The sequence below is a fragment of the Scyliorhinus canicula genome, chromosome 29, assembly GCF_902713615.1.
Source record: "Scyliorhinus canicula chromosome 29, sScyCan1.1, whole genome shotgun sequence".
NCBI lineage: Eukaryota > Metazoa > Chordata > Chondrichthyes > Carcharhiniformes > Scyliorhinidae > Scyliorhinus > Scyliorhinus canicula.
In genome coordinates, this window is record NC_052174.1 from 4,219,136 (window position 1) to 4,233,814 (window position 14,679).

Sequence of the window (14,679 nt, forward strand, 5' to 3'; positions counted from 1 at the left end):
CCGGGTAAACCTTCGCTGCCCTCCCTCCATCGCAACAACATCCTTCCTCAGAGAAGGAGACCAAAACTGCGCACAATATTCCAGGTGTGGCCTCACCAAGGCCCTGTACAACTTCAGTAAAACATCTCTATTCCTGTACTCTTTTTAAAAATAAATTTAGAGTATCCAATTTTTTTACTCCAATTAAGGAGCAATTTAGTGTGGCCAATTCAGTTCCCCTGAACATTTTTGAATTGTGGGGGTGAGACCCACATAGACAAGGGGAGAATGTGCAAACTCGAACCTGGGACCTCGGTGCCGTGAGGCAGCAGTGCTAACCACTGTGCCACCATGCCGCCCCTCTATTCCTATACTCAAATCCTCTCACTATGAAGGCCAACATTTGCCTTCTTTACCGCCTGCTATACCTTGCCGTTTACTCTCAGCGACTGATGCACGAGGACACCAAGGTCTCGCTGAGTATCCGCCTCTCTCAATTTACACCCATTCAAATAATAATCTGCCTGCCTATTTTTGCTACCGAAGTGGATAACCTCCCATTTATCCACATTATACTGCAACTGGCCTGCATGTACCCACTCACTCAGCCTGTCCAAATCCCACTGAAGCATCTCTGCATCCTCCTCACAGCTCACCCTCCCACCTAACTTTGTGTCATCTGCAAATTTGGAGATCATACATGAATGAAATGAAAATGAAATCACTTATTGTCACGAGTGGGCTTCAATGAAGTTACTGTGAAAATCTAGTCGCCACATTCCGGCGCCTGTCCGGGGAGGCTGGTACGGGAATCGAACTGTGCTGCTGGCCTGCTTTAAAAGCCAACGATTTAGCCCAGTGAGCTAAACCCGAAACTACATTTAGTTTCCTCGGCGAAATCATTATATATAATGTGAACAGTTGGGGTCCTGGCACAGATCCCTGCGCTACCCCACTAGTTGCTGCCTGCCAAACCGAAAAACGACCCACTTATTCCAACTTCTTGTTTCCCGTCTGCTAACCAGCTTTCTATCCCTCCCAAGACATTACATAGACACCACCACCAAAAGCGGTGAAGACTCTGTGAACTAAACATTTCAAAACTAAGATGGATGGATCTTTGTTGGGTAAAGCCATTTAAGAGCCATGAACCCAGGGCTTGGAGATGGAGATAAGATACTGGTCAGCCATGATCGAGCAGAGTAGCTGCAAGGGGCCGAATGGTCAGTTCCTCTGCCTATAAGAACATAAGAACTAGGAGCAGGAGTAGGCCACCTGGCCCCTCGAGCCTGCTCCGCCATTCAATGAGATCATGGCTGATCTTTTGTGGACTCAGCTCCACTTTCCGGCCCGAACACCATAACCCTTAATCCCTTTATTCTTCAAAAAACTATCTATCTTTACCTTAAAAACATGTAATGAAGGAGCCTCAACTGCAAGGAATTCCATAGATTCACAACCCTTTGGGTGAAGAAGTTCCTCCTAAACTCAGTCCATTTTTACACTGAAGATCAGCACCATTCCTCCTCCTGGTCTTTGCCCTATCGAGAAAGGGGAATTTCTAAAGGATTACCTCCTTCGCCCAGGCTGGTTTGTCAGTCGGATTCAGGTTTTTATTGTAATAGTACAGCTGCTTCTTCTCTTGGGGCTGTTGCTGCTGCTGTTGTTGCTGCTGCTGCTTCTGCAGCTGCTGCTGCTGCTGTTGCTGCTGCAGCGACATGAGGAAGGCATGCTCCTGCTGCAGTTGCCTCTGAAGCCGCTCAGACTGTCGCTGCTCCTCCAGCTGTTTCCGCTTGTATTCCTGCAACAAGGAAGCAAGTCCGAGGGTTACCAATCACCGGGCCACGCCCCAAGAGAAAACCTCAAGGGGGCTGATGGGAACATGTAAAAGCAGCACTGACGCCAAAGCGCCGACAACAGCCACAACGGCACTTCCTCAGCCCGAACAAAAGGCCAAGGCTGCGTTTGTTGCGATCTTGAGCAGTATGTGGACTATCACAGTCTTACCACAATAGGATGTCCACCCGGCAATCACTTCAGGATATGGGTGACGCTGGCAAGGTTGCCTATCCTGAGAAAGTAGCGGTGGTGACAGACCTTGCTCCTCACCCTGTCGCAGTCCACGTAATGATTCATAGAATCCCTACAGTGCAGAAGGCGGCCATTCAGCCTCTCGGGCCTGCACCACCGCTCTGGAAGAGACCGTACCGAGGCCCAATCCAGCGCCCTGAGCCACTCCCCCGCCCTGTACCAGCAATCACACCTAACTTTTTAGGAAATTGAGGGGAAGGGCAGCAGGGTGGCGCAGTGGTTAAAACCGCTGCCTCACGGCGCCCGCCGAGGACCCAGGTTCAATCCCGGCTCTGGGTCACTGTCTGTGTGGAATTTGCACATTCTCCCCATGACTGCGTGGGTTTCGCCCCACAACCCAAAGATGTGCCGGGTCGGTGGACTGGCCATGCTAAATCGCCCCTTCATTGGAAAAAATGAATTGGGTACTCTAAAAATTAAAAAAAAGGTTACCACGGGGCAATTTAGCACGTCCAATCCACCCTAACCTGCACATCTTTGGACTGTGGGAATAAACCGGAGCACCCGGAGGAAACCCACGCAGACACAGGGAGAATGTGCAGACTCCACACAGACCCGAGGACAGAATTGAACTCGGGTGCCTGGCGCTGTGAGGCAGCGGTGCTAACCACTGTGCCCCCGTGGCTGTTGTTTACTTTGATACAAACAAGGAACTCGTTAAGTCACATCCGTGGACAGTTACGCGAGGGACTGGAGTCACGTATCGATAAGGCGTGATTGACAGGTTCACTTTGTGACAGCCCCTTTGGACCGGCTGGACGCTTTGAGACTTCCCAACAGCTTCACGGTTCGTACCATAAAACGTTCAGAGTGATTCCTTAGTTTTGTTTCATAACCAGAATTCAAACTGCTGTGGTAGGATATAAACGCACGTCTCCCCGATTACCATTCAGGAATCACTGCACCACTGTGGCCTAAGAAAAGCCATCGGTGAAGAGGTTATTTCCCTCGAAACTTTGGGGTTTAGTTAGCTGAAAGCCAGCTCTATTTGTTTAACAAGGAGCTTCAGTGGGTGGGAGGGGGCCTGGGAGAGTGCAGGAATGTTAACTGTGATGAGAAATCAGGCAGCGAACATCCCTGCACCACCTGGCTGATTCAGACTCTGAACAGCGAGAGCAATGCCCCCACCTCGAAGCTCCGACTCTCGAGACACGCTCTCCCCATTCATCACATGTAAAAGAAAAAAAAGCAAACAGCTGTTCCTCCTCCACAGGCGCACTTCCTCGGTCGAGGGGGGGCGGTGAGCCCACTTCTGTGTTTCTGCCATCTTTATTCTATTAATATCGCTCGGCACGGAGGGAAGAGGGCCCAGGGATTCACACTCCGAGTTAGCCTGCCTGGTGAAGAAAACCTCCGAGTTGAGGGCCAAGAATTCGGCATTTAACACACGTGGAAACAAAAGGGTGCAGCGGGACAGGGGGGTGGAGGAGGAAATGTTTTTTTTTTAATGCAGCGTCATGATGACCTGCAAGATGTTGCCTGAAAGGACGGTGGAAGCAGTTTGAACAACAACAGCATGGGTAGCACAGTAGCAAGCACTGTTGCCTCACAGCTCCAGGGTCCCAGGAGCAAGGATGTCTTACTGCAGCTGTACAGGGCCTTGGTGCATATTGTGTGCAGTCTTGGTCTCCTTATCTGAGAAAGGATATACGTGCCATAGAGAGAGTGCAGCGAGGTTTTGCCAGACTGATACCTGGGATGGCAGCATTGTGATATTAGGAGAGATTGGGCCTCTATTCACTGGAATTTAGAAAAGTGAGGGGAATCTCACAGAAAGGGCTGGACTGGACAGACTGGAAACAGGGTTGTGGTTTCCTCTGGCTGAGCAGAGGAGGACGGGGGGGTTCTAGAACAAGGGGTCACAGCTTCAGGATACGGGGCAGACCACTTAGGACTGAGATGAGGAGGAACCTCTTCACTCAGAGGGCGGTGAACCTGTGGAATTCTCCACCACAGAAGGCTGCGGAGGTCAAATCACTGAATCTATTTAAGGGGATGGATTTCTAGACTGTTTCGATGCCAATGGGTATGGGGAGAGCACGGGAGTACGGTGTTGAGATAAAGGGTGAGCCATGACCATATTGAATGGCGGATCGGGTTCAAAGGGCCGAATGACCTTCTTCAGCTCCTATTTTCTATATTGCTATGTCAAACATCCCAGTCCCAGGACATTGTTTCAGAACTTCCCCAGTGTGGTGTCCTATGCCCAACTTATCTTCTGCTGCTTCATCAATGACCCTCTTTCCATCGCAATGGTGATGTTAGCGGATGACTGCACAGTGTTCAGCACCATTCATGGCTCCTCAGGCACTGAAATAGTCCCTGTCCACATGCAGAAGACCTGGACAAAGTTCCGGCTTGGGCTCGTAACTGGCAAATAATATTCATGCCACACCAGGGCTGGACTGTCTCCAACAAGAGAGAATCTAACCATCGCCACTTGGCATTCAATGGCATTGCCATCAAAGAATCCCCCACAGTCAACACCCGTAGAGGTGATCATTGTGCAGAAACTGGACTGGCCATATAAACACTGTGGTTACCTGGGGGGTGCAGAGACTGGGATTCCGGTTCAGTGTAACATACCCCCCAACTCCCCAAAGTCAATCCACCATCTACAGGGCATAAGTCAGGAGTGTAATGGAGTACTTCCCCACTTCCCTGGATGAGTGTAGCTCCAACAACAGCCAAGAGGCTCAATACTATCCTGGAGAAGGCAGCCCATTGATTGGCACCCCACAAGCCACCTTAAAATTTACCCCATCCACCAGGGATTCACAGTGGCAGCCGTGTGCACCATCTACAAGATGCACTGCAGCAAAGCACCAAGTTTCCTTCAACAGCACCTTCCAAACCCTTGACCTCTACTATCTGGAAGGACAGAGGCAGATGATGTATGGGAATACCATCGCCGACAAACCCTCCATGTCACACACACCATCCTGACTTGGAAATATGTCAGCCATTCCCTCACTGTCGTTGGGTCAAAAAACCCAAAACACCATCACCGACAGCACAGTGGGTGTACCTACACCACACGGACTGGAGCGGGATCAAGAAGGCAGCTCACCACCACCTTCTGAAGAGCAACTGGGGACGGGCAATAAATGCTGGCCTAGCCAGCGATGCCCACAACCCATGAAAAAGTGCAGGCAAGCAGACTGAACGGCCCCCTCCATGCAGGATCATTCTATGACTCAACGATAGTGCTGCTATGCAAGAGGGCGAGAAGCAGAGTGTGTAGCTACAAGAAACAGGTTATGACTGGAGATGAAAATGAAAAAAAAAAAGAAAATCGCTTTATTGTCACGAGTAGGCTTCAAATGAAGTTACTGTGAAAAGCCCCTCGTCGCCACATTCCGGCGCCTGTTCGGGGAGGCTGGTACGGGAATCGAACCTTGCTGCTGGCCTGCTTGGTCTGCTTTCAAAGCCAGCGATTTAGCCCAGTGAGCTAAACCAGCCCCTAAGCTAAACCAGTTGGACAGTTTCCAACAATCCATTGCATGAAAGGGAGCTGATAGCCAACTTATTCCTTGGTGGCTGCTGCACTCTCTATTGGACCACATTCTTCTGTCGAGCAATCGTGCCCAACAGCTTAACCAAACGCACACAAATTAGCTACTGCATTTTAGAGTAACTCACATTCATATGGCACATTTAACATGATACGGTGCTCGAAGGTGGGTCCCATCAGTGTTATCACGATGAGCCACTGAGCCAACATAAGGAGCTATTGGGACAGTTGACCACACAAATGATCAAAGATGGTTGGGAGCATTTAAGGGGGGGGGATTAGAGTGGTTTAGGGGGGGGATTAGAGTGGTTTAAGGGGGGGAATTAGAGTGGTTTAAGGGGGGGAACTAGAGTGGTTTAAGGGGGGGGGGATTAGAGTGGTTTAAGGGGGGGATTAGAGTGGTTTAAGGGGGGGAATTAGAGTGGTTTAAGGGGGGGATTAGAGTGGTTTAAGGGGGGGATTAGAATGGTTTAAGGGGGGGATTAGAGTGGTTTAAGGGGGATTAGAGTGGTTTAAGGGGGATTAGAGTGAATTAAGGGGGGGGATTAGAGTGGTTTAAGGGGGATTAGAGTGGTTTAAGGGGGGGAATTAGAGTGGTTTAAGGGGGGGATTAGAGTGGTTTAAGGGGGGGAATTAGAGTGGTTTAAGGGGGATTAGAGTGGTTTAAGGGGGGGAATTAGAGTGGTTTAAGGGGGGATTAGAGTGGTTTAAGGGGGGGATTAGAGTGGTTTAAGGGGGGGATTAGAGTGGTTTAAGGGGGGGATTAGAGTGGTTTAAAGGGGGGGAATTAGAGTGGTTTAAGGGGGGGATTAGAGTGGTTTAAGGGGGGGATTAGAGTGGTTTAAGGGGGGGGATTAGAGTGGTTTAAGGGGGGGATTAGAGTGGTTTAAGGGGGGGATTAGAGTGGTTTAAGGGGGGGATTAAAGTGGTTTAAGGGGGGGAATTAGAGTGGTTTAAGGGGGGGATTAGAGTGGTTTAAGGGGGGAATTAGAGTGGTTTAAGGGGGGAATTAGAGTGGTTTAAGGGGGGGAAGTAGAGTGGTTTAAGGGGGGGAATTAGAGTGGTTTAAGGGGGGGATTAGAGTGGTTTAAGGGGGGGATTAGAGTGGTTTAAGGGGGGGAATTAGAGTGGTTTAAAGGGGGGGATTAGAGTGGTTTAGGGGGGGGGAATTAGAGTGGTTTAAGGGGGAGATTAGAGTGGTTTAAAGGGGGGGGATTAGAGTGGTTTAAGGGGGGGATTAGAGTGGTTTAAGGGGGGGGGATTAGAGTGGTTTAAGGGGGGGAATTAGAGTGGTTTAAGGGGTGAATTAGAGTGGTTTAAGGGGGGAATTAGAGTGGTTTAAGGGGGGGAATTAGAGTGGTTTAAGGGGGGATTAGAGTGGTTTAAGGGGGGGGATTAGAGTGGTTAAGGGGGGGGATTAGAGTGGTTTAAGGGGGGATTAGAGTGGTTTAAGGGGGGGGGAATTAGAGTGGTTTAAGGGGGGGGATTAGAGTGGTTTAAGGGGGGGGAATTAGAGTGGTTTAAGGGGGGGATTAGAGTGGTTTAAGGGGGGATTAGAGTGGTTTAAGGGGGGGGAATTAGAGTGGTTTAAGGGGGGGATTAGAGTGATTTAAGGGGGGGGGATTAGAGTGGTTTAAGGGGGGGGATTTCAGAGCTCAGAGCAATGCCAGCTAAAGGTTGAGTTGCCAATGATGCTGCAATAAAAACAAGGCATGGGAAGAGGCCAGAAATCAGGACAGTTGCAGGTTATCGGGAGGCATGGGCAGGTTTAGGAAGCGCCGTTAGGCTGAGATTCCCAGGCGGGAGGGTCATTCATTCAGTCTTTCTTGCCCAATTCACACAACTGCAACATTAGGGTGCCTCCATCTTAATCCGTTGACAAACTCACTGGATGACACAATGGCCGGGATGATAGCACAGTGGTTAGCACTGCTGTTTCACAACAGGGACCCAGGTTCGATTCCCGGCTTGGGGTCACTGTCTGTGCGGAGTCTGCACTTCCTCCCCGTGTCTGCGTGGGTTTCCTCCGGGTGCTCCAGTTTCCTCCCACAGTCCAAAGATGTGCAGGTTAGGTGGATTGGCCATGATAAATTGACCTGCAGTGTCCAAAAATGAGGTGGGGTTGGTGAGTTACGGAGATAGGGCGGAGGTATGGGCTTAGGTAGGGTGCTCTTTCCGAGTGCCGGTGTAGACCCGATGGGCCTCCTCCTGCACTGTAAATTCTACGATTCTGTGATTAAAAACAGCAGGAACCAGGATAGAATGTTTGACCTACAAAATTTGCCAGCTAGTTGTTTATGTTTCTCAAACAAGAAGTGGCTGGTCAAGTTTCTTTGACACTAGTCAGCAGGTCTTCAGGTGCGCACGGTGGACAGGAACATTGTAGAATTGAGTCATTATGCTTAGACATATTACCAAATCCAAGTAATTCTGACCCCACAGATGGTAAACATCGATCAATAGGATGGAATAATGGTTTGCCTTCATCCTAATAGCTAGGCTTATAATTGGCATTGAACCAAACTTTAATTTTATATAAGAAATGCTGAGGTAGAGAGATTCAAGTTCAGGCAGTAATGATATTCGACAAATAGATGTCCTCAGCATATGCTCTCAGAACGTGTTCCAGCACTAACTAACTGGCAGCTGATGTTGGAATATCAGTAATATATCAGTTCTTAAATAGCTCTTTGCCAGTTACTCTCTTGGGTTACCCAATCTGGATACCTTGGATCACTGCCATTGTACTTGCCTTGGAACGACGGCCGAGTTGATACTTACTAGCAGAGAGAGGCAGGGTAAACACTCCCACAAAGGCCGAGCGATGACTCAAGGACAGAAATGCACCACGTCACACAGGCAGCCCTGATGGATTTGACCGTTTGTGCTCTGGTATTCACGGAAATTGGCCAGCCCAGCAGACGTGCAATCGTGGAACGCACAGGGCAGGTGAAGGGAGCTCAATCCCGCTCGCCAGTGAAGGCCTCGTGGTTCAACTGGTGCGGGTCAACGCCACTGGTCAAATCCAAGTGCGTTCACCCAGGTGCCTGGAAATCCAAGCCAGGCTTTCCTTGGGACACCCCAAGTATTCACTCTCCAGCTCCTTTGAAGGCTTCGCCACAGACTTTGAAAACAACAGACAGTTGGGTGTGCTTCAGGAGTTTGAAGCAAGTTAGCAGCACAGCATAGCCTTAAATAAAGCATTCCTGACACAAAACCGGCAGTGTTCATAAACATCAACCGTGTCAAGGGTCAGGAAACATTGCATGTTCTCGCAAAACTGCATGCATTCATACTACTCCGGGACGAAGGCAGATACACATGCTTGATCCAAATTCAATGCTGAGTCAGAGTGAATCTAGTACCCCTTCGAGGCAGCAGTTTTCCCCTCATCTTTTGAGGTATCCTCCACCTGAAAACAACCCTTCCCCTTCCTTTGGGCTTCCAACGTCACCCACCTACTCAAATGGCTGCGGACATCCGGCAAGGCAATCTGCACCCAGATCTCCGGCAAAATTGCTCCACGTCACAGAGCACTGAGGAACGGTGCGCACATCCGGTGCCCAATTTTGTCCCCCCCCAACTTCTCGATTCAAACAACTCCTCAAAAGGGCGGTGGAATATTGGAAGTGGGGAGAAAGAAAAACACACACACGAGGGAAATGGCATTCCTGCCCCTCAGTGGGGCGGAGATGACCACCCTAAATCTACTGCGCCAACACACTGCCACCGAGGGGGGACAAGTATTCATTTCAGACCCATTCCAAATTAAACTAATTCCATTTGCACTCCATGCCGCAATGCAAATAGGTTGTTGATTTGGATTTCAACGGAACCAAGCGTTAAATTTAAAAAATGGTCCCACTGCACACAGGGTTCATAGCGTACCGGTTACTAAGGAGGATCTGCAAAAGGATACAGAGACACACACACGTATATAGAATAGAACACTCAAGGACTGTACTTGTACGGAGATGGAAATGGATTGAAGGGTCATTCAATATTTATTGTACAAGAGTACATAGAGTATTCCTGGTCTGGGCAGAGTGGAGAGGTTGGGGGAAAGGGGGTGTGGGTGGTGGGGGTAACAATGTCCAAACCTGCATACACCTTGCCAGTTAGCCTGTCGACATAAGGACCTAACAACAAAAAAAAATGAAAAAAATCATTCTTAAACACGCAAGTGGACATAATGATCCTGTTCCTACCAAGCCTTTTGCTGCAGGCATCACAATAGAAGGGATCAAGGTTAACCCGAGGGCACTGTTATCACTGGGGCCCGGTACCCACGGCCTTGGGCTCCCACCAAATAGCATCCACCCCCCCCGCCCCCCAACCCCAAAAAACAAAATGGCTGGGGGTGCCAGTTTTCCAGTGCTATGCTCCCCTCCCCAGCCAAGGACAGAAGATTATTTATGACACAAGAATTCATCTCAACCTGTTCCTTTTAAAATATCTTGTGCTAACGGGTGTCCAAAGATTCGTTTGGTCGTGCCAAGGATGTCGCAACGCCACGATTATCCCAGCTGACGGCCAGAGTCCTGATAAATTGGAACAACAAGATTCTGCTGGGGGGGCGGGGGGGGGTTGACATAAGGGGACAGGACGAGTTGGAAAGGAAAACACCCTGATTACTCCTGTGAAAATGTTGCATGACCCCTCTTGAGGGTTAGGAGCAGACACCTTGGGAGTGATATGCGAGGATGAGGATTTTTTTGGCGGCCTGCACCATTTACCAGAAGCAGAGCCTGTTCCTGCAGTAGCTGCTGCTGAAGAATCTCTAACTGTCGTTGTTCCTCCTCTAATTGATGCCTTATGTACTCCTAGAGACAGAGAACGCAAAATGAAGCACAGGTAAAGGGAAAGAAAGCAATCAGAGAAAACAGCAAATCGCCCTTTCCATCGGTACAAGACAGTCCACATGTCTGAAGTTGAATTTGAGCGCGACGTGGAACGTGGTTTGCTTACATCTACCTTTTGAACGACAGTTGTTGCAGATATTTCCCACACTGAACCTGGCTGGAATAGATGACAAAAACGGAGTTGCAAAACGCGAGGACCCAATGTCCGAAATGGAGCCCACACAAAATCCTACCCATTGCCTTGATTCTTCCCCAGCCTAAAGCTCACCGTCAAATTGTGGCAAATTGAGAAATTTCACAGGGAAGAGGGCGGCGCGGTCGCGCAGTGCTGCTGTCGCACAGCGCTGAGGACCCGGGCTCGATCCCTGCCCGGGGTCACTGTCCGTGTGGAGTTTGCACATTCTCCCCGTGTCTGCGTAGGTCTCAGCCCCACAGCCCAAAGATGTGCAGGGTAGGTGGATGGGCCACGCTAAATTGTCCTTTAATTGGGGGGGAAAACTGCTTACTTTAAATTTTTAAAATTTTATTTTCACAAGGAAATTAATAAACAGCTGAAAATGTGTAATGTGTAAAGGGACAGGGGACTGGACTAATCGAGGTACCTGGTTCAAACAGCATTGGGCACAATGAGCCGATCTGTGCTTATCACACTGAGTGCTTGGTGCGCTGTATTACACAATATTGCCCCCTCACCTCTGCCACTTGGCCCCAGAGCTGCTCTCCAGGTTGGCCAAGTTTCACTGGGTCATCAAGAATGACACAGTTTGCATTGAAAGAGTGGGGTCAGGGTGGAAGAAAGACTGAGGATAGCTGGGGGGGGTAGCTTACCACAAATGCAGAGGGAACGCCAAGCTGCATCAAACTGGGGAAATCTGAAAACCGGGTATCAAAAAGAAAAAGAGAGACAGAGAGGTAGCCAGTCCCCAAACCCTCCCCTCACCCCCACCCTCAAAAATAACCCAGTACACCTTAAATTCAGCAGTACTGACGAGTTTCCCAGTTACTGCAGGTTAGCGAGTTGTCTGTAACTAGTTTAACAATCAATATTGTCTCACTGAGGGGACACAACCCGCGAAGTTAGTCAAGCGATCCAAAAAGGTTGGGGGGCACGTACATTGCCTGAAGAAACTCTACCGTTTGGATCATTTTTTAACTGCCCTAGTTTAAGTCCCTCTCTCAATTGTAATATCTTTGACCTACTGACGGTACCGTGCACCGTAAGCCGGACAAATGAAATTCAAAACACCGTCTGGCCTTTTAGGTCGGTTATATTTAGCCGCTGCCGATTGAAAACTGTGCAAGTCGACATTCACGGGACCATCACGGTGAGAGAACAGGGATCTCCGCCCCACTGGGATCAGCGGCCAGGAAGGGCCGAGGGGAGTCATGTGACCACCATAGCCAGAGGGGGACAGAAAGATAAATTAATCGAGCACGAGGGCGGAGGACAGTTTATGCTGCGCCACCTCTCACAGAGAAATGAGGGATCGTGTTCAAATCTACTGAGCAAGCAGGAGGGCGAGTTTACCCTATGCAGCAGCAGCCCCCCCACCCCCCCCCCCCCAAACAAATGCGGCTGCAAACGCCTACTACGGTATGGCTTCACTGGCATTAGCAATCCTCTGCTACCTCGACTGAGTGACCATTTAGTTTGCAAGAGTGCCAAATGGATATTCAATTGTGTGTGGGTGGTGGTGGGGGGGGGTGGTGGTGGGGGGGGGGGGGGGGGGGGGGGGGGGGGAGAGGAGAGCAACGTAAGAGTTCGATTGAGTTCCTCAGCTGACGCCCACACATCTGTGCTTTCGATTGGGATCACTGGGTAGCTCGGAGTGAGAGCTCTGGCTGAATTGCCACCTCCCTCGCCCAGGGATAAGTACATAAGAACATAAGAACATAAGAACTAGGAGCAGGAGTAGGCCATCTGGCCCCTCGAGCCTGCTCCGCCATTCAATTAGATCATGGCTGATCTTTTGTGGACTCAGCTCCACTTTCCGGCCCGAACACCATAACCCTTAATCCCTTTATTCTTCAAAAAACTATCTATCTTTACCTTAAAAACATGTAATGAAGGAGCCTCAACTGCTTCACTGGGCAAGGAATTCCATAGATTCACAACCCTTTGGGTGAAGAAGTTCCTCCTAAACTCAGTCCTAAATCTACTTCCCCTTATTTTGAGGCTATGCCCCCTAGTTCTGCTTTCACCCGCCAATGGAAACAACCTGCCCGCATCTATCCTATCTATTCCCTTCATAATTTTAAATGTTTCTATAAGATCCCCCCTCATCCTTCTAAATTCCAACGAGTACAGTCCCAGTCTACTCAACCTCTCCTCATAATCCAACCCCTTCAGCTCTGGGATTAACCTAGTGAATCTCCTCTGCACGCCCTCCAGCGCCAGTACGTCCTTTCTCAAGTAAGGAGACCAAAACTGAACACAATACTCCAGGTGTGGCCGCACTAACACCTTCTACAATTGCAACATAACCTCCCTAGTCTTAAACTCCATCCCTCTAGCAATGAAGGACAAAATTCTATTTGCCTTCTTAATCACCTGTTGCACTTGTAAACCAACCTTCTGTGACTCATGCACTAGCACACCCAAGTCTCTCTGAACAGCGGCATGCTTTAATATTTTATTGTTTAAATAATAATCCCGTTTGCTGTTATTCCTACCAAAATGGATAACCTCACATTTGTCAACATTGTATTCCATCTGCCAGACCCGAGCCCATTCACTTAACCTATCCAAATCCCTCTGCAGACTTCCAGCATCCTCTGCACTTTTCGCTTTACCACTCATCTTAGTGTCATCTGCAAACTTGGACACATTGCCCTTGGTCCCCAACTCCAAATCATCAATGTAAATTGTGAACAATTGTGGGCCCAACACGGATCCCTGAGGGACACCACTAGCTACTGATTGCCAACCAGAGAAACACCCATTTATCCCAACTCTTTGCTTTCTATTAATTAACCAATCCTCTATCCATGCTACTACTTTACCCTTAATGCCATGCATCTTTATCTTATGCAGCAACCTTTTGTGTGGCACAGAAGCTGACCGAAGCAAGTCGAGCACAGGCCGGAGAGCCCAAATATGAGGCCTTTAAGCCAGAGCTACTTGAGTGAGCTGGAAGTCCAGCCATAGGGCTGGACAAGTACCGTACCTTCCCCTTTCCCAATCACCAAAGTAGAAGATTAACCTGACTGTTGCAGGACAGCCCGGGTTTATACCTGCTCTCTCTCCGCCTGCCTCCTCTCCTCCTCTCTGCGAAGCTGCTGCATCTCGTCGAGCTGCCGCTGATGCTCCTTCTCTTGCTGCTTGCGTGCCTCCCGTTCTCGCCGCTGTTGCTGGAAACATTAAATCGCAAGTTTGACTTTTAATATGTCTGTGCTGTACAAACCCTCCCACAAATTAAAAGATTGCATTCACATCAAAGCAGCTCGGGAGACGAGGGGAAGAGCGTGAGGAGAGAGAGTTGAGATTATGGCTCGGATTCTCACTTATTACTGTATTATCACAACCGCCTCAGTGAAATATCGGTGCAGGCCTTTCCCATCCTCAAATTGTGTTCTTCTGAGATCTTGCATTTCAACAGGGGTCACACTTCAGAAGAACTTCACTTGGCTGTCAGGTGCTTTGTGAAGTCCTGAGGTTGTGAAAGGCACAACGCACAAGCAAGTCTGGGAACATAAGAACATAAGAACTAGGAGCAGGAGTCGGCCACCTGGCCCCTCGAGCCTGCTCCGCCATTCAATTAGATCATGGCTGATCTTTTGTGGTCTCAGCTCCACTTTCCGGCCCAAACACCATGACCCTTAATCCCTTTATTCTTCAAAAAACTATCTATCTTTACCTTAAAAACAGTTAATGAAGGAGCCTCAACTGCTTCACTGCAAGGGCAAGGAATTCCATAGATTCATAACCCTTTGGTGAAGAAGTTCCTCCTAAACTGAGTCCTAAATCTACTTCCCCTTATTTTGAGGCTATGTCCCCTAGTTCTGCTTTCACCCGCCAGTGGAAACAACCTGCCCGCATCTATCCTATCTATTCCCTTCATAATTTTATATGTTTCTATAAGATCCCCCGCCATCCTTCTAAATTCCAACGAGTACAGTCCCAGTCGACTCAACCTCTCCTCGTAATGGGCAGTACGGTAGCACAGTGGTTATCACTGTGGCTTCACAGCGCCAGGGTCCCGGGTTCGATTCCCCGCTGGGTCACTGTCTGTG

At 49.2% G+C, this 14,679-nt stretch overlaps 1 protein-coding gene across 1 annotated transcript in view; it reads right to left on the bottom strand.

Moving 5' to 3' along the window:
• The window catches only part of LOC119958374 (misshapen-like kinase 1), a 189,500-nt gene that overhangs the window by 70,565 nt on the left and 104,256 nt on the right, over positions 1-14,679 (bottom strand). Inside the window, exons 11-12 of the mRNA XM_038786859.1 lie at positions 13,681-13,797; positions 1,553-1,780 (exon numbers count right to left, since the gene is read on the bottom strand). Coding sequence (XP_038642787.1) covers positions 1,553-1,780; positions 13,681-13,797 — 345 coding nt within the window. The remainder of the gene's footprint in view (positions 1-1,552; positions 1,781-13,680; positions 13,798-14,679) is intronic.